The sequence below is a fragment of the Plectropomus leopardus genome, chromosome 13 (assembly GCF_008729295.1).
Source record: "Plectropomus leopardus isolate mb chromosome 13, YSFRI_Pleo_2.0, whole genome shotgun sequence".
Lineage (NCBI taxonomy): Eukaryota > Metazoa > Chordata > Actinopteri > Perciformes > Serranidae > Plectropomus > Plectropomus leopardus.
In genome coordinates, this window is record NC_056475.1 from 11,988,911 (window position 1) to 12,015,801 (window position 26,891).

The following is a 26,891-nucleotide window of genomic DNA, read 5'->3' on the forward strand; positions in this document are numbered from 1 at the left end:
ATACACAAATGATATAAATATTATATTAATTTAAATTGAATTAGCCACAAAATGTGCTGTCCCCTGGCTTAGTGGGCTAGCAATAGTGTAATAATAATGATAATTATAATAATAACAACAATGTGGATTTATGTAGCGCTAGTCAAGGTACCCAATGTCTTTTTTAGAGTAAGAAAATAGAAATAAATAAATAATAAAAAATCAACCAGCTACTAGGCTACAATAAAATGCTGCTTATGTGTCAATGCACCAATAATGATATCCCAATGATAAAATCAATTAAACAATACTATTCTGAAATTCACAATTTTAATTAACTTAAAGTATATATATATTTTAAACTCTACAATTTTTTAAATAATGACTTAGACTTTAAATTGAGCAATTTTATATTGTGGTTTCACAACAACAACAAGCCAAGTAAAGGGTTTTAATGCTTCTTTAACCACTGATAGCTTGTCTTAAATTAAATGGAACAAATGTGATATTAACAGATCAAATACAGACCGTTCTATATCTATGTCTGATTTGTGAATAGTCTTCAGGTCATATGCTACAGTGATAGGCTAATGTAGACCTTTGTATGTCTGACTGGCTATAGAGATGAATCACCCCCGCAGACAAAGAAGGTAATCTCATCAATTCACACAGATGTGACAAAGTTGATCTACATCTGGTAAAGTAAATAAAAAGAAACCAAAAGAAATTATAGAAATAGCAAAAAAAAAACATAAACAGGGGTACAAACATGCAAATATATAGGCTGCATTTAGTCAGAGGATTCAGGGAAGAAATTGGCTTAATTCTCCAAAAGGCTGACACTTTTTTTGTCATTGATTAATTCAAATTACTTAAGGAGAGCTTTCAGTTCCAGGAGGAAAGATACAAACTTGGGGGTTGACTTAGAGATTGTCTGTTTGTGAATGAAAAAAATAGCATTTGGAATAACAAAATTCATTAGATAGCTAGGTTTATTTCAGAGCACTATGGTCTGGATTTTTATAATAACATATAATATCCCCGAGGTTAAATACGAAGACTGAGTTTGAGGTTTCAAAGAAGTGAGAATCCAGATTTGTCCAAAATGTTTAAGATATTTCACATTGAAAAAAGACATGCATAATAGTTTCTGTGTTTTGTTTGCAAAAGGAGCTGGATGTGTCAATGTCTGTGAACTTATCAATAAGGCAATTAGCAGGGTATATTTTACATACATATATTTGATAAACTACTTGAACCTTATGTGAGATAGGCTACAGTACTTATAAGCACTCGGTGACTTCCGACATTGGAAATGAAGAGGTTTTACGATGAGCACGCACTTGAAAGCAACATCTCGACCTGACCCAAAAGCGCGCTCCCGGCTTTACGTGGCTACTCCCCCTGTTCACCGTACGTGCGCGCACCCCTCTATCGCGTGGTGGAGATCATCCATATTGCTGCTAGTGGAGGAGATAAGGTTGTAATCCTACGAGGCCCTCGGACACGTTTCTTTATTTTTATACATGTTTTAACTCGGCGCTGACTGCTCTGCGTCTTAGACTGAAGCTCTTTTGGTCTAGGAGCGACAGAGGAGCGGCAGACTCCGCGGAACAACTTCACATTTCCTTTAAATTGAAGCCGAATCGGGCCGGGGGGAGGACTGGTAATCCTGAGGGGGGAAGAAAGACGGTGGTGGGAAATGGCCACTCAGGTGGAGACTCTCCTGCCCGGCAACCCGCTTGCTAAAGCGGAGGAACACGGTAAAGTGATCCGCGGCGAGCCGGAGGTAGAGGAGGGCGGCCGGGGCGACGGGGCCAAGCGGCAGACGGGTGTCGCCGAGCAGGGGAGCAGCAGCAGCAGCAGCCCCGGGCAGGGAGGGACCCCCGGAACGGAGGAGCAACCCTCCAAAGAGGCGACAGAGGAGAGCAAAGGGGGTTGTGACAGCGACGACAAGCAAAACGAGGAAGGTGTTAAAAGCAGAAAGGAGTTTACTGAAGCTCCCCCGCCCAAGGTGAACCCGTGGACTAGGAAAATGAATGCGGTGACCGTGGTCAGCGTGAATGGACAAGCACACCACGGTTTGTACCCTCCCTATGTGTTGATTTTTACTGGCTGTCAGTGTTGTGTCGGTGTCTGTCCGTCCAGGTGTGGTCACACAAGATGACCGAGCAGCTGTCACAGATAGCATTTTTACTGAAACCAAAAGAGTCAAGTGAGTGCATAAACAAGCCCCGTCTGTGGTCGACCCCTTGTTGCTCCCTGCAAGCTGGATATATTTGGGAATGAAAGCCCCCCTCCTGCTAATGAAGGCTATTCCTGGAGTTGCGGATTCATGGCTGGCTGGTTGCACAAGGGATCACACCCTTAAAAAGTTGAAATGCTCCAAAATGTTATTTTTTTCTTTTAATAATTACATTTGCTTATCATGTGCACAAGGACAGTGTTGCACCCCTTTAAACACATGCTAAGCAATATCAACTAACCTTTTTGCCTATCTATCTGCTTCTCTTAGATCATATGAATACTTTAAAGTGCAATTAAGGAATTCGTCTTGTGTTGCACGTTGTGTTGTGGTGCAATGGTTGTTGAGTCGCTGTATTTGTCATTTGACCAGACAAACCATTATATTTTAAGTTTTAGTGTGTTTTCTTGTATTTTTTGGTAGGTAGAGCATGCTAACTTCAGTAGTGTCGCCATGCATGTTCACTGTACTGACTTTTAACTTAAGTCAGAGTATCTCAGATGTCACGTTTAGCCTGCTTCATCACTGTGTCGTCCCTGCCCTGTGTCTCATCTTCTGCCACCCAGACAGTCAAACCGTAGCTGACACACACTCTTCGTTAGCCAAATATTTAAAACCGGTACTTACTACTGTTTACACGTTTGCTCAGGGGCTGGTTTGTGATAGACAGCATCGCCAGACATTAATGAGGCATCCGCCCATGTCTCGCATTGCATCAATTACAAGAAAAGCTTGGTCGGGTGCATTAGCATGCTAACAATAGCACACTGACTCCTCTTTGGCCTAGCGCGTCGTCAAGCCCTTCCCACTCAGATGTTAGCTTAGCTTCCAGGTTATACCTTTCCACTCATTTTCTGTGAAACATGTCAGCTTTTTAGTCTTTTTTTAAGATCGATTTGCAACATCAAAACACCACCCATCGTGAAACTGTGCTGGTTTAAGCTCTAAAATGAGCAGGCTTGTTATGAGACATCACGTGTTCACTCCACGTGTTCCCCGAGAGAAAGGCATGGGCGCTGCTAACTTGTTAGCGAGCCATTTAGCTGACGAACTGCGCTTTATCCGTGCAAACTCGGAGACTATATATGATAAGAAGTTATCATGAGTCAGACTGACTGGTTGTTTCGTTGTTAATAACCCGGTTGTCACTTCGTGTGTGTGTTGTCAGCGCAAACCCGGCTCCTGTCAGCTTGTACTCAGCTAGCGATTATTAGCATGGAAGCTAACAGGCAGGCTGGTGAGAGTCATCATGGCTTCTGCATGATCTCACACACGTCAGAGATAGCACTACAACTAATTATGTTGTGTCACGGGATTTAGGCATGCAGTTTTTCTCAAATCAAAGGCCGATTGTAAAATCAAAGACACACTACTTGTTTATGTGAAGTGAGTATTGGTGATGCACATGAGGGCAGCTCCCTTCTATTCTCTGTGGCAAGGCAACGTGGTTTTCTTAGCTCTCACAGCCATGTGTGTGATTTTTCCTGGACAGTGTCTGCTCTGCAGTTGCACAGCCAGGTCATCATGATATTGGCCTGGGCCTGTCAGCGGTATCTGTTGCCTTTTTGTTTGCCAGCTGGGTTTGTTTGCTGTGTGTAACTGATGTAGACTTTAGGTTCAGGGTACATCCTGTTCCCTGAATCTGGACCAGTCTGGGTGGGTTGGATGGATGTGCTCCAAAAGCTGTCACATCAGCAAGTAAACCTGGTCTGGAGCCAGAAGTTGAGAGAACCATGCAGTGTCATGCCCCCTTTTTTATGTTGCATTCAAAGAAAAAATGCTTGATTGCCAATTGTCAGCTAGATTTTGTATTTTTGAAGCAGTGGTTTCAAATTCTTTCTCTGTTTTGATACTGTGATACAAAGCCAAGTTCTTCTGGGATGCTGTCGACGCAGGTTGTGTGTCTATGACTTGATTCTTTACGTTTGAGTGATTTAAAAAAATAAAAAATAAAAAACACAAGGAAGCAAAGCTATACATTGCTTTGCAAGGGAGGAAAACAAGGATGTGACTGTATCACAAGGAAACCTGCTTGAGTTTTAAATTAAAATGAAGCAAAAGTTTTACTGTTTCATTTTCTAGAGATAGTGGCATCCTCGGTAAAGTTACTGTCCTGGAATATTTCAATTTGGTCCAAATGACAGTTACCAAAAAATAAGAAGTTGTGTCTTCTTAACAGGTAGAATGCTCTCTAATCAGTTATGTGTATTCTGTGTGCCCTTGAACAAGACCCTGGACTCCCGTCCTGGATAAGAACACAAGCTGAAAGGCTGAAAAGGTATTTCCATGGCCAGGGCAGGCAGCTAGTTTTAGGATCACAGTGGGAGTGATCCTAAATGGATTTGGATCCTGAAAAAGCAGCACATTTTTACAGTCGCCTCAGACGTGCTACCACTGACTGGGTTTACTGTTATTTATTTGGGAAATAATCGTTTTAGCCAAAAGGATACAGCAGCAAGCATGTCACCAGCTTGATTTTCTTTCTCACTAAAGATGCCATTACTTTCTTGAATTGGACAACTGAACTTTCACCTTTTCTAAACTTCCTCAAAAAAAAATCTCTTTCTTCTCTTCTCTTGTGAAACCCACACAAAAACACACAGACCTGAACACTAGGCACAATAGATGCAATACATAAAACATACAGTAGTAATATATGTAAGACATGGGCTAAAACCTACCACATGAATTCAAGTGTAAATATAAAGACAGAAATAACAAAACTTGTGGCACATCCAGCAATTACAATCCAACCTAGTCACCAGTGACTAAAAATTATTACGGTCAGCCACCACTTTTTTTGTGGAAACTTGAACACTTTGTGATGACATGAGTAATACATATTATTGAGTTTTTCACCCTAGTAGACCTGACCTTTGATGCTCAAACTCTTCATACAGAGGCCAGACAGGATGTCGTCAAAAATTGTTTGAGACTTTAAAAATAAGAGACAGATCAACGACAGATTAACCCTACATAGGCCGAAAAAAACATTGCGATGGAGCCTGATCTTGTCATCTGTAAAAAATAGTTTTGTTCTAGCCTCAGAGAGGTGTCTCACCCATGTTTGACTGCTAGTGTTATTAGTAGTAAACATGATTGCGACTGTCTCGTCTGTGGGGTGTGTGGTGGCATTCTGTATCCTGTCACCAAAAACCACTGTTGGCACTCTGGCATGCAACAGTAATTTTCCTCAGACTGGCCTGTAAAGAGTGCTGACCACAGACTTAAAGGTGCCCTGTGGAGTTTTAGTTACATTCAGGGTCACTCACCAATATTTCCAGCATGTTTCCCTGAGGCCTGACAAACCAGTTGAATACATCTACCTCCTCCTTAATACATTTGCATAACAGAGTTTGTAAAACAATACAAATTTGTGTATTGTTGACATCCATCTTTGCTTGAAGCACTTTTCTTCATCACTGCTGATGTGCTTGTTTTGTTGTGTGTTGCCGTCACCAACTGCAGAACAGCAGAATAGAATAAAACGGGCAGCAGAATATGCATTGAGTTACATTTGTGTACTGCTGAAAACAATAGAAATAAAATTGTAACTCACTATGTCAAAACCTATGGGGTTGAAGGTTCTTCAAAGTTGGGATCACATTGGGTTTCACTCCCAATAATTTCTATGAGGAACACAGGTGAGAGGTATTACCTTAAGGTTGCGAGGCCTGACTCGTTGTGTTCGGTCTTATTGAACTTTGACAGGCAAAATTACAAGGCTCCCCAGGGTCCAGTCAGTTGAAGAGAGTGTGTAAGCCTTTGTCTTTTATTCTGAAAATTATGTTTGTCTATATCCTTGTTTACAAAATGCGTGGTGAGATAATGAAGGAGAAAGAGAGATGCTGCTTGGCTCCAGTGAGGTTAAAGCCACAGTCATTAACTTTTATGAAAATAAGTTTTTGTCATATTGTCACCACATCCACGGTCACAGTATTACATGAAGCAGTTAGTATGTGAAAAATAGTGTTCCTCCTCCCAGCTACAATACAGTTGAGCGAAAGCTACGGCTAGATCACAATCTTTTCATTTTCCAGCTAAAGAGAACACTAAAATATTTTTCTAGAAAAAATGAGGCTAGAAAACAAAACTCTGATTCATTTTTGATCAACACTGCTGAGTTTGACTGTTTGACTAAAGTTTACAAGCACTGATTAACATGATTGATAGCTGCGTTAAAGACTCCTTGGCTCTGATTGGTTGTTTTTATACACATGCAGTAATGCCATTAGAAGCACTGAGAGGAGGCAGAGCAATATGATTAGTCTCATGTACTACTGTGTGAATATAGTGACAGTTTAAGTAAATGTGACAAAAGGTAGTTTTATAAACGTTACCAGCTCTAGCTTTAATGGCAGCTTGATTATTGCAGTTTTTAGCCCTGCTTGCCTCACTTGTTGCTACTCTTACAGCCCTGCCCACAATACTTCCTGTGCTATCTGCCTTTGCTAGATCACGTGACTTAAAGCCAGCAGGTAAAATCTGGTCAGACTACGACTTTATTTGGGCAGCCCGGACTGTAGAGTTGAAGCCGGTCTGACATTTATGCATTTGGCATTTAGCTGAATGACTTCTCAGTTTGTAGGTCTTGTGACACTGCTTGTGCAGTGGTAAAGATCATCTACAGTGTTATGCTTGCACATTTTCCTGAACTTTGGGATTTGCTGCAGAGATGTAGACCAGTTGAAAAAAAAACAAACTTAAAATTAGTGAGGTAGTTGGGTAATCATGATTACATTTATCACACTAACCTGATGCAGTCAACGTCCTTTTTTGCTTTGTTTAAACTAAACTGGGTTCAGAACAACATTTCGGTATATTTTTGAGGTGTGTAGCTCAGAAGTTGAATTAATTTGCAAAACAAGTAGGCTCAGTTCCTCTGAACAGTTAAATTCTTCAGTGTATTTTAGCCCCAGAGGGAGTAAATGGTGAATTAGTGATAAATGCTAGCAGTGCTGTTGCCCGCCTCGTTCTGATTGGTCACCACAGAACAAGGGTTCTACTGTCTTTTATAAGCAGACCCTCTCTGTATAATTTCTTCCCAGAGTTCTTAAACATTATATTTCATTGATCCAGTTAGACAACATGGTGAAATGCTCTGGCTGCAAAGAAAAGCAATGCAAACATGGTTTTCAGCTGATTCTCGCAGCTGTTTTGGTGGTAGCAAAATCAAATGTACCGAGTAAAGCATGGTCCAATTGATCAGACAGCCCAGTGCACAAAATTATCTCAAACTGCCTGCAAAATAAATCCACTTTGGCAAAGCAAGTTGCTATGGAGGCAGTTTCAATTTTTAATTGTTGTGGAAATTATTATGTGAATATTCTACTTGGGAGATGTACAGTGTACTCTGAACTGTTGGGCGGCTTGGATGGATGTGCTGAACAGATGTTGATACTATAGGGCAATAATTGCTTGAAAAACACGGTGTCCGTGACAGGATTGACTAAACACATTATGACTGTTTGTAGGGCTGCAACAACGAATCGATAAATTGATTATAATTGATTATTAAATGTGTTGGCAATGAATAAAATTATCAATTCGTGGTGACGCGCATCATCGTTAGTTGCAGCCTTACTGTTTTTACACTCAAAGGCACATTTGTTAATTGCAAGGGCACAAATCGGCATTTTTGTTCATTTTCGCAGTGAAGACCCAAATCTGGTCAGTAAACATGATGCAACCCAAGATCCTGAGCTCTACTGTTTTTCAGTTCTATTTAATTCATTACTGACCACTGGCTTTCAATCTTACCTCTATTTACAACGTGACACACATAGATTCAGACCATCGGCCCAGTCAGAGAGAGAAACAGCTGATGAGTTTCGGCTGAAAATAACCAAATTGGAACCCATGAGAAAATGAATGTTTTCTGCTTTTAATGTATACATTTATGTTTTTAATTTCATCATCTGCTCCAACCCCCCCCCCGACCCCCCCCCCCCCCCCCCCCCCCCCCCCCCCCCCCCCCCCCCCCAGTCACAGTGTGATTTTTAAGAGTGGAAGTATCGAGAATCATTTATTTTTAACACAAAAATAGCTGGGAATCATAGTATTACTGCAAGGACAACACTGAGTAAAATATTTACTTTGCAGATGTATCCTTCGAGCTATGTGGATGTCCACTCAGCAAACAGGCTTCCCATTAGTTGATGTTTGTATGACTTTACTGTAATGTTTGGTGAATTGCTGCATTAGGTTTTTCAGTTATATAGGACTTCAGGGGATTTACAGCCGCAGCAGTGTGTAATGTAGCTCCTGTAATAAGTGCAGCAGACAAGACACATGATCAATCACAAACTAATCATCCAAAATAACTTAAACACTGTAACAAGATAGGAACATTACTTTTGATAATGATAGCCTGACCAGTTTTGGGGGTTTTGGGCTGGTATTAGTACAATTTATTGTTACTTTTTAAAAATAAACTTTTAAATTATGATTCTTTGAATCTGAATTTTTGAGTTGTTGCCACAATTTACTGAGCAGGACATTTGAAAGTTGAAAGCAGGATTTACCATAGACTAGCCCAAACTTTAAATATATAGTTTTTGACATAAGGTTGTACAGGTATTAAACAATTTACTATCCTGGCTTCAGTATTATTTTTAAGAATTATGCTAGTTTTTTCATGAAAAAATTGGGTGATTTTTATACAGTTGTTAATTTGAAGTATCACAAAAAGTACTGCCTTATTTTAGGTTTAAAGTCCAGTTTTTTTTTTGCTGTTGTGAAGAATGCAGGACGATATTTAACACTATCCCATAGATGAGGTGTGACCCCCATGGTCAAGGAATCAGGACTGACTGGCAGGTCTGGCAAATGAATGAATGTAAATGTAGATTAAGCTGTATGAATTAGCATTCCTTTAGCATCATGCAGGAACCTTAATTAACACATGCAAAAGCAGCCCTCTTTGTCTGAGTCTTTGGTTGGAAAGGGACTGTTGAAAGAAACGCTGCATTTTGTATAACATGACTTTTGCATTTGTTTAAAAGAAAGAGCAACATCAGAAAGGAAGTTATGATTTTTTTCATCATTATTTTACTACACGCTGCTTTGAGCAACGTTATATAGTATTTATATGCAGGATATAAACAGTAAACAGTTCATTTTTAACACTAATGTAGCTGTGCTCAGATATAAGGTTATTTTTAGTGCTTATTAAAGTGCAGTCATTTATCATTATTATTAATATTTCTTATGAAGAAAGACACATTAACTTAAGTGTTTTACTATCACTATCACTTGTTTATCCTCCACTTATTGGTGTCCACATAGGAGTTATAGTGCATGCATATAACTGCTAACAAATAATAATAATATAACCTACAACCCACACATGGGACAGTTGAAGTAAAGTTATTTCATTGGTCTTTTATAGAATGTTTTAAGAGCTTTCACTCTGTGTGCTCGGCTTTCCTGTTAGTTCTAAATTAAGCTGCGAATTTGAATGACTGAAGCGTGTGATGATTTCCGAGCTGCTTTGCATTCCTGCAGCGGCCACTTCTTCTCGGGGGTTGCCGTTTCAAAATTAGCATGGACACTTCACTTGTCTCTGACATTTGTCTCTACTCTGGGAATCTTGTCCTCTTTGTGGCCTTGGAGATTTAGACCCCCACCTTCCGTCATCAGACACCATTGGAGCTGTTTGTAGCCACGTTTTACGACCCGTCAAAGGTCACAACCTTTCACGTAAAGGGGTAAAGTGGAGCTACTGCTGCAGGACAGACTGCTGCAGGACAGACTGCTGCAGGACAGACTGCTGCAGGACAGACTGCTGCAGAACAGACTGCTGCAGACACTACTGTTGCTTTTTTTCAACTGTGTTGATGGGAGCTTAGCTGATTGATCAGGAGGTTGTGTCTTCATGTCAGCTAGTGGTTATAGTGGTCGACTAACATCTGACATGTCCTTGGTTTTTTTATTTTTGGTTTAATGCTCCACTGATGGTGAACTTAAGATACTAACATTGGTTGTATAGATCACACAGTTTTCGCTTTGTTGTTTTAACTCTTATAACTCATTCTTATTCTGACTGAAACTTACAATTATTTTAATTGTCATTTAGTCTGTCCAATATTTTCTTGGAAAATTGATTAGTTGTTTGGTCTACAAATATCAGAAAATGGTGAAAAACGTCTTAGACATTACTAGAGATGAAAAACATTTTCTCCTTTCTGGCCTCTCAAATTTGCTGATATGCTGTTTCTTTTAAAATAATATCATTGATTAAATTGCCTTTTTTTACGTAACAGTCAATCAATATCAACACATCAATTAATAATTACAACTATTCTCAGTTGCAGCCCTAGATATTAAAGAATCTTGGAAATGTAAATCATGAAGAATATTTAATATGCCTCATTTGTCAAAAAACTGAAGCACAAATCTAATTTTTGTTTGACTTGTAGACTGACAGAACCTCAGAGCAGATGTCCTCAGAGTGGAAACGCAAAGCTCGCTAGCAGCCTATCGTCTGTTGTACTCACTCGGCTCCACCTCTCACTGCTCACATCACACACACTCTGTCAGCTGTTTCAATGCGCCCTTGTCTTAAGTCATCCAACTCGAGCTGCTTTATCTGTCTCAGGGTTGTGTCTGGACTCGATGATAGCGGCACATCCCTCTGTGCTCAGGATCAGGGTGTGGACTGTTTACATCAAGGATGTGTCGAGTTAGTGTATTAAAAAACGTGACTAAGCCCCTGTAGTCAAAGGCTTCAAGAAATGAGTCCAGTGGGATTTACTTAAGAAATGAATGTGACGAAACAAGTTAATGAAAGTGTGTATTACTGAGCCATGAAGAGAAATGTGCCTACTACTCTGAGGTAGCCTGTACTTCTTTCATGAAGTATGGTGAATTTATGATTCTAGAAAGGACAAGACAGGATTTTATTTTCAAACAAAAAATACTTAAGTTTAATTGTTGGTGAATTGAGTTTATGCTTTCACTCCAAACCAGTATTTTTTTGCTGTGATGTCTTTTAATCGATGTGAAAAGCGTAAATCTGCAGCATCAACTCTGACATTTTTTCAAGAACAAGGTATAGCTGGCTGTCACTGCACTGGGCTTCTCCAAGTGTGAATACAGTGAACAGATGTGGCCCTGCTGTGTCCTCACTGCACCTTGCATCAACTTGCGCAGTGAAGCCAACCTGTGTCTGTCTCCTGTCCCAAATCAAGCTGTGTCTTGTGGAAGGCTGTGCTGTCAGTGCAGAGAAAACTGCTTTTAAAAGTCCCCTTGTGTTCAGATCTCAGAACATTTGTAGACAATAACTGAATCTCAGAGCTCAGTTTCACCACTGCGTTTTTGTGTGCAGTCTCCGATATCAGATATATGTGACATTCTGATGTCAAACAGAAGGCTTTTACTTTGGAGAAGCTAAAGCAAATGTAGTGTATTATCACAGTTAGCAGAGCTTTGTTAGTTGTGCTCTTCCTTCATGGTAATAGGTTTGCACAACAAAATGTGCAGTGGCAGTACCTCAGTCTTTGGGGACTTTGTTCGGGAACCAGAGGGTAGCTGGTTCAATGCACCAAGGGCACTGTGTTATTCAGCGCTATTATGTCAGTGTTGAATGAAGAACTAATTTTGACAGGTTGTTACTTTTGGTTTGTGAGAACACCTCCAAAACCCCTCAGGTCAAGAGCATTGTTTAACTCTTTGTACTCTCCAACCACAACAAATTGGAATCTGAGCTATTTAGATGACAGATGATATGTTTTACAAATGTATATATTACGGAAAATGGCCTTTGATGTCACTTTGATTAGTTGTTAAAACGTCAGGTTTTCCATATGTACCGGCTGTTGGCTAGACAATAAAACATTTCCAGCCAACTGTTTACTGAGTGTTTCAAATCATATCACCGTCATGTCCTAGATATTGTTTTTTTTGACACTACTTATTGTCATAACAAAAACAACACATCAGTAGACAAGCTCTGTTTTGTGTAAGAGGTACGATCCTGAAATGGGACAGAGTTGTCTCGCCTTTAAGCCGCAAATGGAGGTAGTAATAGCCCCAGATTGGCGTCTGTGTTAAAGGGACTGCCGGCAGAACGGAATGGGATGCGTGTGACCCACTTTGGGTGAAAAGTAGCTAGCAGCAGTTAGCCATTAACTCAAAAAATAAGAATAGTAGCTGAAAATATCACAAAAATGCTCAGGTTCAGCAGCTCCTTACTCTAAGCAGAGGATAAGATCAGACACTGTATAACAGGGATGGTAAATTATTGTTATTTTCATATTATGCTGTTGTTATGGTTTAGAAAACGCTACCAACACATTTGTTATATGTCACACTAGAGGCCAACGCTGTTGTGTTACATGTCATGCCTGTCACGCTTTTTTTTGTTTTCACGATGCTGGCATTCTGTTTCAAAATACACTCTGGAGTGGCATTATACCACCATTGTTTGGTTCTGTGTACAAATGCAAAGGCAGTGTAAAGAAGGGTATTCGTATAGCACAAACTTTAACAAGCGCTAATGTTAGTGTCAGCACAACTCAGCTATGGTTATTATTTTCACCCAGCTGGACATTGTATGCACTTGCTGCTTGTCACTCTCATGTTTCATGACCTGACTTTAGCATGTGTGTGGGTTGTTACTTCAACTCAGTGAATGCAGGGAGATGCCTCCCGGCCCTCTGCTGTCTGAGCTTTTTACTCTGCATGAGGTGATGTCACTGCACTGATCATGTGACGCCACGGAGAGTCTATGGTGTGTGTGTGTGTGTGTGTGTGTCTGTCTGGTGTGTGGCACGCAGGCAGTCTACCGGCATACGCTCTGACTGTCGTTTCCTCCATATTTGGTTCTTGCAGAGAGGCTTCCCTCCTCTGTCGTCACTCTGCTCTACTGTTAGAGCAACCGACTGCAAGTGGCTAGTAGACAATATTGATTAGATTTAAATGTTAGATTTTGTTATTTAAATGTTAGATTTTGAGTGTGAGAGATGATTAACCATTATAAGGTGACTATCACACATCCTCATCCAGTTCTTGTTGCCTTTAATGAGCAAATGAGACATTTTGGCTTTCTTAAGTGCCTTTTTGGGAACTTGGTGTTTCTCATTTCTTTCATTCAAAGACAAACTAAAATATAAATGTGTGTGTTGGTAATAAGGGTTTCCTCTGTTGGCTTCTGTGAATTTTTGTGTTGCATGTTATCCTGCAAGGATGATGACAGAGTGCTTCTTTTACCCCATAGCTAGCCACATTAGGTGGAAAATCCCAGAAAACACTGACCTCTAAAAGTGATTCTTTCAAATACAACATGACCTCAGAATGACAATAAAATGCATGTGGGAGTAAAAAAAAAAACCTCTTAGCCAAAGCCAACAAAAAGTCCCAGCATCTGGCTGAGGACTGGGCCTGTTTCCCAACACTACCACTGTGTTTATCTAAGACTGCAGAGCCGACGTGGCACAAGGTTTATTTATAGGCTTCACCAGCGATACCCTGTGGGCTTTGGAGCAGGTATCTGTGCTGCAGCACTCATGGGAATTTGTCTTTGCTCTCCACCTGAGGTGTGTGTGCTCTGTTGTGTGTTTTCTGAGAAAGAGAGAGGACGGCATTGTCTGTTGGGGTGGTGAAACTGGAGATAACAGTGAATGAAAAGATATTTGACAGAGAGCACTTCTGACAGTATGTTATGCAAGTCGATGTAATATACTGGGAGGACCCCTGCTTTTCACTTAAATTAAAGGAAGCATTTCGAATGTGCAAAGTGATCTTATATAGAGGCAACAAAATAAGTATTGGAGTAACAGAGGGAGAGGTAATGGTTAATGTCAGCTGGCAGGGGTTGATGGTTGCTAATGTTAATGTTAGCCTCTGGCAGTCAGCAGGCTGCAACAACTGGCTTTGAGTGCTGTGAAGAAAGATGCTGGGAATCAACACAGAGGAGAGTGAAATGAGAGTGAATGGTAAGGGGGGGGGGGGGATGATGGAGTCGACAGTAAGATGACTGACTAGTAATGCGTATGTGATGATTAGGGAAAAGCATGTCATGGATGAATATATTGTTTCCTCTGTCAGCATTATTACAGTGACAATTTTACATTTTAATCTCATGTCTGAATAGCTTCCCAACTCCATCTAATCTCATCATTGCCAACAACACACAACTCCATATAAAAACTACAACACACATTTTATTGTAGCCCAGTGAAGTACAAAAACACATTTTTAGTGCCTGCCTGCTGTAAAAATATTTTGTTTTGTTTCAAATCCAGATAAAAATATGTGTGTTTTTATGTGTTGCACCACTTTGTCAGTGTTTGTTCTCTGCTGTTGTGTTGGTGTTTCAGGTCATATTTCAGGTACAGCTCCTTTGGCTCAATGATGCCATTTTGTTTTGTCAATTCAGAATTTCAATGGAACGATACATTTACAGGTCAAACAAGGTAGTCTGTGATTTCAGGCTTCAGTGTGGGAGCAGAGTTTCAGTTAGTGCTGTAGGATTGTGTGTAAAATCAGAGTCAGAGTTTTGTAGAGATAAAATGATGACGTGCAGGTCAATGCTCTTTTTGTGGATGATATAGCTGGGACTTTGAGTACTGTTGTCTAGCTCCTCCATATGTAATTTGATGTGACATTTCAGATGGTTATATACTAGGACTGGTTATCGTTTTAAAAAAAAAAAGACAATCGCAGTATCAATACCAGTACACTTAAAGTGATACCGATACCATTAAAGTGCATCATTTGATACCCATAATGTGAATGGAGTGGCGTATAGTATAGCCATACTTTCAAACGTTTTAGTGTTATCTCGCATGCTCAACTGCCAACTCTGTCAAATAGATGGCACTCGCACTGTAATTCAATTGTTATTTCCAACATCTATTGCCAGTCTGTCCGTCCTGGAAGAGGGATCCCTCATCATCCTCTGCCGCGCTTCCTGAGGTTTCCTCAGTGAATAGCAGTGTTTCCTCTTCCTTGGGTTTGATACAATTTGTTCTTTTGATGCAACGTGGGGATAAATTAGGTGTACTTGATCTGCCTGCTAATGCAAATGCAGCAAAAACATAAACACTCCTGTTCTTCCCTTCTCCTCCTCCGCATGTCTTCACTTATCTTTTCTTCTTCGTATGTTTGTGATAGTTATCCATATGTCTCTGTAACACACACATGCTCACACACCCGATCTGCCCTTGAGTTTTAGAGAACACTTATCAGCACTCTTGTACAGTGGAGCAAATAATGTTAAGATAACAGCCTTCACTCCTACCCGTCGAGTCGGACTGTTCTTGATATAGTTTCAAGCCCATGGTGTGGTTTTGGGGAAATAATACCATGAAAGGAACAATAATTATTATGGCATCTGAGTTGGATTAGTCACCACTTCAGTTTTTGGAAGTTGAACTAGGGAGCACGGACTTTTTGGGGGGCAGGAGCTAGAATGTCCCAGAAACCAAATCTGGAACTTGCACTGTGGATTCCTATGATTAAAATGCATGCAAAGTTTATGTTTAACCAAAGTACTAAATAAAATAAAAAGGTCATGAGATTATGACTACACCAGAAGGCAAACTGCAATAATCATTGCTTGCATTCCTTGAAAAAAATGAACCTGGGAAGCATTTAAAGCCCTGAAGAGGCAGACTTCCACAAGACAAGGTCTTGTCTGAAAGCACTGCTGACTGTGTGACTGCTTGAGGGAGTAGCAGCTTATAGTTTGGCAGACGCCTTGACCGTGGGAGGCTCTCCTCTGACCTTAAACTATCATCTGATATGCACTGAACACTGAGCAGTCCTGTGGGCGATGCATACGTGCCCTTAGTGGGGGAATCTTGGTGCACGACTCAGCTGATCAGTAGAATGTTGCAGAGCTCGACAAACCTGCCGTTTATCACCGAACAAACACTGTTTGTTCACCCTTTACAGTGGTTCACAGACTGCAAAATTCAGTTAAGGGTCCTGAGTCACATTCGATGCATGGCTTATGGTCAGTGGTGCTCTGTGTTTGTTTCCTAGAAAGGCTTTCAAAGGATCTTTCACCAGATTGATATCAAACCTACCAAAGACTTTAACAGCTTTAGGGCACGGTCTCGTGTGCAAAATTAACATTGTATTAATATAATATTTATTAAGATTTTCCATGTGTTCACATTCATTCAATGTGAGTTAATTGATGGAGCAACATTCCCCTCTGCTGTCAAAGCAAATTGGCATCTTTGCATTATGTGAAGTTCAACTCTGATGAGCTTTGACTGCTGAAGTTACAGCCTCAACCAATAGCAAAGAAGTATGGAAGAGACATTGATTATTGCTTTGTCTAACATGCCAATATTTTATGATATTGGCCGTGAAAAATACAACATTCACCACACGAGAGATGCTGCCTTGCTGACAGCGGGTCGGTAGACAGGCAAGAAACATAAGAAATTGAAAATGTACCAAAAAACATGAAATTTTGCTGAATTTATTAGCAACATGTACAACATGTATTTGTTAGCTAGCAAACTAGTTTTCAGTGTTATCCACATCTGGCACTGCCCACATTTAGCATGAGTGTCGCTTCATCGGGCGACTGCATTACTCATGTTTGTCTGTGTCCTTATCGTTAATACTGTTAATAATAATCATGTGGTCTGTAACCATAAATAAACAAAAAAACAGGAGCCTGTAGCCATGCAAGCAGCCCTATGAGGCCTTAATAAGCCACAGTGATACTTTGACTTAAATTGTAATGTCAGCATGCTAACATGCTCACAATTACAATGAAAACGTGCTGATGTTGAGCAGATTAAATGATGGCATGTTCATCATTTGAAGCTAGTGTGTTAGCATGCTAACATTTGCTGGGTAGCACATAACACCTGAGGCTGATGGGAATGTCTTCGTTTTGCTGGTACTTTGTCATAAAACAAAGTTTTGAGGTGGTGATGGTGCTAGATGAAAAGTTATAATTCATCTTGATGGGAACATGAATGTGTGTGTCCATGGCAAGCCATCCAACAATTGGTGAATTATTCAAGTTGGGGACCAACCATCAGACATCACATATTGAAAACAAATGTGTGTTAGTTAACTTCACCTGATGAAGACCATTTGATCATTGCAGGTCAGCCTTCGCCTTTCGAAACGCTAGCACAAATAACTGAAGGGAGTAAAAAGGCTCCTGACCTTATTATATGGAAATTCTATAGAATACAAATAATATTTTCCTCCTGACACCAGATAACTGTTTTAGAGGCTGCCAGAGTCCTCTGTCATGATGACGAGGCAGAACAGTCTGGGTAAGTTGTCTCACTTCCTGTGATAAGCATTAAAAAAAAAGGCTTCAGGGGAAATCAGTGCAGTATTGTTTGCTGGAAAGATCTGATGCAAACCATGTAAATCTACCACCCTGTGTGTGTGTGTGTGTGTGTTGTTGTGTGTTTTTGTGTGACATGCTTTGTCATGCTCAGTAAGCAACAATGTGACATTTTTTTAAACTACCTTTCACACTTTCTGTTCAAACTAAGCAGATAAGTACGGAATAAATACTAGAGGAATTCCTGACTCAATTTAGCAACAGCATTGTTGCACAGAGTTTCTACTTTGAGTTGTTGAGTGGAGATCAGGAGTTTTTCTTTTTATGAAATGTGTGTTTACATGGCCCAGGTATGACTGTGCACCAATGTTGTAAACTTCTTGCAAAGACTGTAATTGGGTGCTGAACAAATGTGTGATCAGCTCCTGCCTGTAATGTTTGGTGAGTCAGTGGAAGTTGAAAAACACTGGAGAAGTTATCGAGTGTTTATATCTGCCAAAGAGGTTCTGTTTGTTAGGACCTGGTCACACCAGAGAGTGGCACGCTGAAACTAATCCCCATGTCTTTGCAATATGTTTGGTTCTAGGAGCTTAGTGACGACTCGCTCTGATCAGCTGTAGCTAGTGGGTGCGCTAACCACTAACATGCTAGCCATGTGGGACAATAGCTCCCAGAGCTTCTTTCTATTTTCTCTGTCATGTGCTGTTTGCAAATTTGTATGTCCTAGGATGTTCGAGAAATTGCCCACCCTACTCTGCCTCTGATTGTCTTACCCTGACATTCTTACCCTAACCAATCTAACTCCTCTTGCCTAAACCTAACCAATCTAACCAACGAAGGCAGCGGGTACTAGCCAGCCAGAAGGAGAGTATGGCAGGTCATGCCTTTGCCATCCCCGGAAATGCATGCCATTTTACTCGATTCCAGTATTTTGCTCTGGGGATTGTAGATTGTTCCATTCAATTTAAAGCAACTCCACCAAAATCAATTGTTTTTGTTAAGAAATTTTTATTTCTGGTAGGTGTTTAGAATTAAAAGAAAATGAATAAAGCTTTGGTGAAATTTTGTTGTAGAAAAGGGAGTTTTTAACTTCCCTAGTCAGGTGATTATTGAACATAAATGTGAATACTTGAGGAACTACTGCATGCATTTGGATAAAGGAAGCTGTATGTATCCCATGACTCCCCATCATTGTGTTTATTTTTGATGAGCATGATGAAATTTAAATTGAAATGACACATGAAGCCGATACTTTCGGTTCAGGTACTACGGTTTTATGGTTTGTGTTGGGGAAAAAGTCCTATGAAGAGGTCATGAGGTCAGGTGATGCTCAAGGGTTAACGCTCATAAAACCTCAGAAAGACATTTATGTCAGAAACGTGAGCCGCCATTATTAAATCAAACTTTTAATATGATCCTGATTCTGAGTTAGGGGCAATCTTGTAAACTTTGATCAGTAGTTATTTTTGGCTGAATGGTAGTTTCACGTGATGTCATCAGCCATGATTAGGATTTTCAGCAGGCTGTTGAAGCAACATTTGCCCACTGAGTGTGAGCTGTTGAGTTAGCCACTTGCAACCACACTAGGTTATAAGAAGCTTTTATTTTACAATAAAATGTAGGCAGGTTAAGAAGTTAAGCTGCTAGCTTCACAAAGCAAACATTTCAGTGTTGAATTAGTTCACACAGCCTCTTTATTAAAAAGGTTTTATAGACCAAAATTAAAAGGAAAGAGCACAAGGAACCAAAGTAGCTGCTTATGCCAAATATAATGGACTAGGTGTGCAAAATTGTTTCACTGTTATATTCAGTTCAGTGTGTCATTTCATAATCTGTAAAAACTCTTCACATTAATTCACAAACATGGTGCACTAGATCCTGGAGTTTCGTGTTTCAGAAAATTAGAAAACCCAACTTTGTGGATTTAATAAAGCCTAAATATGCGCTCACTGCTCAGTTGTAATCAAAGAAAATGTGCAAATAACTTTAAACTATAATTGTTAATGAGCAAGTATCCACTTAATTTAATTGCAGGATAAGTTGTAAATATTCAACTGTTGCTATCTGTCTTAACCGTATTTAGTTTTTCAGGTCGTTGTCCTACTTACTTTCTTATATTCAGATTCCATTTGAGCAAAACCTGAGGGAAAAAAAGAGTTTTATGGTGTATTAAATCAGTGTTCTTTGCTACCCAGTTAATGTTGCAGATAATCATGCTGGGGGGAGAACATGTGGTCATGTTCAATGATCATTATAGTGTATTATCTAAATATGTGCGGAACAAACACTCGCGCCCTCAACCTACTGTGGGCTCAGGCTGCATGATTGTTGTTGGATTTTCTGTCCTTGCTTGGATTCTTCTGGGCTGGCTCTTGATACTGGGTGTAATTTCCAGCCTCCTAGAAATTGTTTTAGAGAAACCTTTCTACCCTCAAAGTTCTGTTGAAAAACTCTGGAGGACACATGACCGTGACACTGTGTAGCCAACAAAATGAAGCAAAGGTCAAAACTGTAGTGTTGGCAAGTTTCAAGTTAAATCTCTTTCTGATCTCTGCAACTCAAAGCTTAATTGACAGTTCAAGTTTGAATTTCACAAGTCATGTAAGGTGATGTTCCTGACATCACCTTACATGCCTCATATTTCTGGCATACTAAAGGAGAACTTGAGAAACGAGAAACATAAGATGCAGCTGCAGTAAAGCATTTGGTATCAAGGACTGGCTCTGCATTGGAACATATTTCAAATATAAAGAGGAGTACTGCTGCATATTTGCAAAATGTCATATAAAAGCCTTTCGTGCTCCAGAGAGAGCTGTGTGTGAAATCTGATGAATAACTTTGTGATGTCGCTTGATTTAGTGCTGGCTGGGGTTTGTAAATAAAAAAAAAAACATTTAAAAAAAACTCCATTTGTTGGGACAGAAAGGTGCTCTCTTGCCAGACCTCTGCAGCCCGCTCCTTTTCCTTGTTGCAGGCTATAGGCTGCAGGCTGCTACTAGCACTTGATTTTTTGAGCTGAACTGTGTGTGTTGGAGTTGCATTGTGGGTAATGTAGGCACCAAGTTTTATCAAGGAAGAGGAGAGAGTGGAACAAAAAGATGATATCTCTGCTTCTGGATTTCAATACTTTGTTGTCTGCTTGCTGATCCCTGAAAGTGAAGTTGGACCTGCTGTGCTTCTGTTGTAATGTTGGTTACTTGTGTGCGTAGTTTTTAAAATATAGTGAACCAGAGATGGCACTTGAAAAGTGTGGCTGAAAGGGAGCGTAGATACGAGGTCTGTACCTGACTCAGAATAATGCCTGCTGAACCAGATTTGGCTGTTCAATATGAATATTCAAAAAAAAAAAAAAAAAGTGTTCTCCATATAAAGCTTTAAAGTTTGAACAGGGCTGAGCAGGACGTTCAGTATGACACTGCATTTATGCCATACAGTAAACAAGCTACCGGCGCAAACAATGGATCGCAAATGTGCAACATTTTTTGCTGATATTAAATATCAACAAAAGCTAGAGACTGTATCCTATTAACTTGCTGTGAGCTGTAAATTCCCCACTTTTATACCATATACAGTGTGGTCTCTCCCTCCCTCAGTGCTGCTGCCTGCATCTTGCAGCTGCAAAGAGTAGTGTGAAAGTCAAGAGCACTCACTCCAAAGCCAAATCTGTAGTGAAGTAGTACACCACACAGAAAAAAAACAAATGCTCGATTCGAAGCAGTCTGTCATCTGAGGGTCTCAGACTGATGATTCGAGTCTCTAACTTTCAAGGGGCAGCCTTAGTAGATACAAATGCAGTGATAGCTCAAATATTGTCATGCAGGGAAGTGACATTTTGTGAGACGTAAGTATTCTTGTGGGACCCAAAATGCCTCAAAATCAGCTTATTTAATAGAGTCCAAACCCTATTGTTGAGTTTATCTCTTTGGGGTTGGAGATCTCTTTTGTTGCAGTTCAGGAGACAGTTTTGTATCATGTTAAGTTTTGATTACGTGGAGAGCATTTCAGTGACTGCACTCGCTACCTTTTAAAGCCTTATTTTCACGTGCTTCTGTACAGTGTTTCTTTCAGCTTGACAAACCCCTCAGTGTGGTCATACACTCATGCTCTCTGCAAACGTGACCTCCAGTTGGTCACAATTTTTACTTGAGAGATTGTATGGCTGTAAGTAAGATCAGTGTACAGTATAAGTGCTGTGCTTGCACTAATCTCCCTTTCAATGGACTTAACCCCACAACATTTCTGACTTCACTTCTCTTGTTTTGAGTCAATGTTATGCAGGTTTGGCTTCTCTCAGAGCTGAAAACTATTTCTCAAATCCCTTTTAGAAATTCAGATTCTCCGTCCGTTTTCTCTGTCATGGAATTACAGTGTCTTTAGCAGGACCTTTTGCTTCTTATGATCTTCCTCTCAATGGCGTCTGGTCTGAGGAATGTGAAAAATGTATTGTACTCCAATGTAAGCTGATGGAGAAACTGACATGTGAGCACACTTGCAGCCGAGGTTTGCTCCAGACGTTCCGTAAAGTCGTGTGTGATGTGCAAACACAAAAATGCAGTAGAGACATGGGCATGATATGGACTCTGTATTTCATAACGTGGTAGGTACATTAAGTAAATGTGTTGTATTTTAGTATAAGATAAGGTTTATATCATGATAAATTCCCAGTTATCTTAATAAGACAGAATGTAATGATATAACTGTATAAATACGTCAGTGCAGGATATTTCCTGTCTTGTTTTGACTCACCTCTGATGTGTTTTGGGGTTTTTTTTGCTGTTTGACTTACTTAAAGTTGCTGTTTGACTAACTTAAAGTTATTTCCATTTGCAATTAATGTATCTGTTGTGTTTTTGAATAAAAGTTTATTAATTTCAGAAGAACACATTCAAATAAGAACGGCAAATATTTTGAGTTTTTGCTTCACCTAAACAGTTGATTATCATAATTTTTCCAGCTTAATTTTCAGTCCAGAGATTCACTGATTAATCAAGTAATGCATGAGTTGATTGCCTAAAAAATAATCAATTAGGGGTGGGAATCACCCACGGTACAATAGTGTCTTGACACTTAAGTCACAATACAATATTATTGCGCTTTAAATGTTTTGCAGTGTACCTACTAGTGGGAAAACATTTTGTTTATTTTTTTAAATCTCTTTTTATCTTCATGTTATGTCCCGAAAGAAAAGTTCATCAACATCTGAATTATCCAACATTTGTTCATCTCACTTCACTCTTTTTAGTGTAGCAGTGTAGCAAAAGTATGCTTCTAATCACAGAAGTTAAATTTGTGTTTGTAATATTTATAACTATATTATAAAAATGACTATATCAATATCAACCCCCCCCCCCCACCCCCACTATTATAATCCGGCTTCTTAAATATCCGAATGTGTTGCTTTTCTTTGCCTTATGGTAGTAAAGTTAATATATTTGTGCTTTTGTACTATTGCTTAGACAAAACAAGACATCTCACGATGCCACAGTACACTGTGAAGGCTATTAATTGTTGCTGCCTCATTTCAGTTGATTCACTAATTGTTTAAGATTTTGAATCTCAGTATAATTACTTCGATTCCAGATATATTCTGCATAATTCAGAGGGTATTTAGGTTGCAAATGTAAATTAAAAGTAGATCTTAGTAAATTAAACTCCCTAAGAGATTCATCATCTGATTAATGTGGTCTATTTTTCAGCCCTTTATGTTCTTGTTTTGCTGCACAAACCTAAATCTCTAATCTGATTTTGCTCTCATGAGTACACACAATGAAAGCTTGGTACACTGCTGCTCTTAGTGTTGTTGTTGTTGATGGTTAGTAGTCTGCCAAAGGCTTTTATTACCACCCATCTCTCTCCTTCTCTCACTTTCTCTGTCTCTTTTTTTGGCCTTGTCCCTCGACATGATCGTCGTTAAGGAGCTTATGGAGATTTTCTCTTTGGTGTAAACTGCTGGGCAAAGTCCCTGTGAGCCGCTTTCACTCCCTCGTAGTCAGAGTGTGGTGACACTGCAGCCAAAAACGGCAAGAGGCAAGATCTCTTCAGGACACAAGACAGTTTAGCATTAGGGTGAAGTGAGCTTCTGACTGTTGGTTTGTTTTTATGAAAATTGATGACCCCGCTACACATTGGGCTGGCCAAGTATTGCTTGTTTTCATGAAGAAAACAATATTTTTTAGGAATCTTTCAGTTTTATTCGATTCCTCTCACTATGCTGGTAAACAACGGTTGGTTATCCTTAAATGCTTGCACATGTAAAACATGTAGATGCAACTTGAGGACAGACCTGCTTCATGACTGAGTGTGCATATCTCCTTATTGTGTACTGAAACGTTGCTGTATTGTTGTAATTTTTCATTCATTGTCAGTTTGTTGTTTGAAGCACTTTGCTGCAGTAATTTCGTGAATTCTACCGTCAATCATTTGTTCTCATTTATTGATGATTAATTAATTGATTGATTATTAATGGTTGTGTGTTGTTATTGATTTAGATTTTTGCTTTATGTGTGTCATTTGCTTTTGTTTTATAATTTTTTCCTTGTCATATAAACTAATATGTGACATTTATAGACTAAATAATTAATTGTTGAATCACTCTTAGACGTTTTTTTTTAGTCCAGCACACTGATAAGTACTCTTGATGACTGTTTGTGTCTGCTGTTTGGTTGTACTGATGTGTTTCTGTGATCCCTGGACATTTTCTTCATGAGTTTCCGAGTTTTCTCAGTGTCTGTGATGCTGCTGGTTGACCTGCTTCAACCGTCTTTTCACTGTGTCTTCATGCTGAATTGCTGTGTTTCAATTCTGAATAAGTATTCCGATGGTTTTGCATTTTCTGTGTTTTTGTTTTGTTTTGTTGAAATGAGCTTCTCTTGTTGTTGAGCTACCTGGTTACAATAATGACAGGGCAGAAAAATGATGGGACTGGTGTCTGGTTGCTGCTGTATTAGTTCAGTTTATCTGAAAGTGATGCCACAGCTGCACATTAAGAAAGAAAACCTGAGGGTAAAAAAGCAGATGATTTATTGAGGGCTTATCTGCCACAGGTGGATAAGACAAAAAGTAGTGGTAAATTTAAAAAAAAAAAGCAAAGGAGTACACATACAAAACTGAGACAGAAAAAACAATATTTTCTGTATTTGATCTCACTTTTTATGGTGTTTATTTGTTCAGATAGTTTTTACCACGACCGTCATTTTCTAGAAAAAAAATCCAGCTAACATCCAAAGGGAAAGTTTTGTTTCCTGCTTTACTCTCCATTAGTTGCTATTGCTGATGATTTTTAGAGGATCTGTTTTCATGTATCCAGAGCCAGTTGTAATGTCGACCATCTCAATGTCTTTCCACAGAGTCTACCGGCCCTGCCAAGGTGGTGAGAGCAGGGAACCCGCCCAAAACCAGACGTGGAGGAAAGGTAATATTCTGTGTGTCTGTCTGTACAGCTGTGTGAGAAAATAGTGGTGGATATCAACAATAATGACATTATGCTGTCTATATTAAATAAAACAAAACAATATCAGTAGGAACATGGCTTGAGTGGTAGTTTACAAAAACAGACCTACAAAGCAAATGAATAAAACTGCTGGGGTTGAATACTGAAGACAAAATAAACTAGAAAGTGAAAAGTAAACTATCTCAACAGTTATGTAGCTCATAGTTTTCTTGTAAGAGTCAAGTTTGGTGCTTTAAAATTAACACTGATCAAAAATGCAAGCAGCGTCTTTTTGTCAATGTGCAAAATATTAAAATAGCTTTTTTTCAATTTAGAATTACAGTCACTCAAAATATTGGGTGTTTCAGGGCTGTAAAACTGTGTTGAATCATATCCTATTAGTAAATGTAGGAATGAAGTCAAGGTTCTTTAATAAGGAATAAACTGAGTGCTATTTTGCACTATTATTTATATCAGTCTAACAAATCACATCAATACTATAGTATTTTTGGATAAAAATAATTGCATGTAAAAATGTATTATGATTTTTTTTAATTCTGAAAAACATGCAGTGGCTCTGCATGCTCTGGTTATGGCCTGCGGGCCTTCATTCAAGACAGCATAATCCAGCATACACATTTTATGGGACGGATATCAGAGGGAGAGGAAAGACTCCCATGTTATTGATTCACAGGTGTTCCTTTCAGGTTGGTTGTATGTTTACAGAGTTGGTCATGTGAGGATTAAAACACTGTGCACTGATATCCGTTTCAGGCATCAGTTTGTGACTTTTTGTCACAGGCTTCCATTAAAGCTGACTTTTAGCCTGTTATTGTGTTGCTCGTAGTGTGAAAGTCAGCATACGCCTGTAGTCTGGACTCAGTAGTAAATGCATAGATAGAGTACTTTTCTAAACCCTAAAAGTGGAAAGGGATACACATCAGGCATATGCAGTATCCGGTATCAAGGTATACCAGGGTATTTAGAGTGATTTTAAATACGTACATGCTCGAGAGGCTGTATTGAGGATATTCTTGCATGCCATGCACATCACATGCACTGGTGGGTATGGCCAGGCCACACTGCATTCATGAGAAGAGTGTGTTTACATTGGCTGTGTGTGTTGTTGCGGCACTGCTGCAGAGCCGCCCACTTTAATAACCACTAAATTTCCACAATAAAAAGGACATACTTCACTCATTTATGAAGCCGTGCAACCCACTGCATCATCAACAACAAATAAATACCCTTTTCACAGTCTATTTCTGCTGACAACCGCATGCGTCATTAAGGAAAATCTGCAAAACACCATTAAAAAAAAAAAAGAATATATAGATATGTACCACTTAAGCCTAATACACATACCTAGCAGTGCAGGAGCAGTGTTGACTGATAATCTCGTCATCCTCTTAGCCATAATTTGCATCGTATTGCCTCATTCATAGAAGTTAATATACATATAACATGAATGTTATATAACATAACACAAGCCTGGTCATAGCATACCGTAGTCCTTGCTGTGGGCTTCTTAATGATATGTTGCTTGATGCCAAGTGGCTTTCTAATAAATAGTGCAGTGCTCCGCTAAATGGAACTGGCATTGTCATGTTACTTTTTGTCAAGCTCACCCAACCTAGCAACAGTAACTAAGGGGGGCAGGACTTAGGATCTGTCGATTCAAGCAGAACATCTTCACGAGGTCAGAGTTTCTTTACAGCTTAGTGAAGATATGTGCAGTCACAGTGCTGGTATTTATCTGTCATGCCTCAAGCTGTGTATTAACCTCCCTTCACACTTCCTGGAATGCAAATGTGAGTTCTTGGAGAGCCAATGGCTCAGCAGCAGATAAAGCAGACAAACTCTCCCCAAAGTGTTTCATTCACAACTTCCTTTGATTGCAGACACAGTGCTGCTGTCGTACTGCAGGGCTGTTAACCACACCTTGACCACAAACTTTTACGACATCC

At 39.6% G+C, this 26,891-nt stretch overlaps 1 protein-coding gene across 3 annotated transcripts in view; it reads left to right on the plus strand.

The window, feature by feature from the left end:
• Nucleotides 1–1,417: 1,417 nt before the first annotated feature.
• larp1 (La ribonucleoprotein 1, translational regulator) overlaps nucleotides 1,418–26,891 on the plus strand; it is a 55,200-nt gene continuing 29,726 nt past the window's right edge. For all 3 annotated transcript variants that reach the window (XM_042498755.1, XM_042498756.1, XM_042498757.1), the window contains exons 1-2: nucleotides 1,418–2,060; nucleotides 24,842–24,906. In XM_042498755.1, coding sequence (XP_042354689.1) covers nucleotides 1,682–2,060; nucleotides 24,842–24,906 — 444 coding nt within the window. In that variant the 5' untranslated portion in view covers nucleotides 1,418–1,681. The remainder of the gene's footprint in view (nucleotides 2,061–24,841; nucleotides 24,907–26,891) is intronic.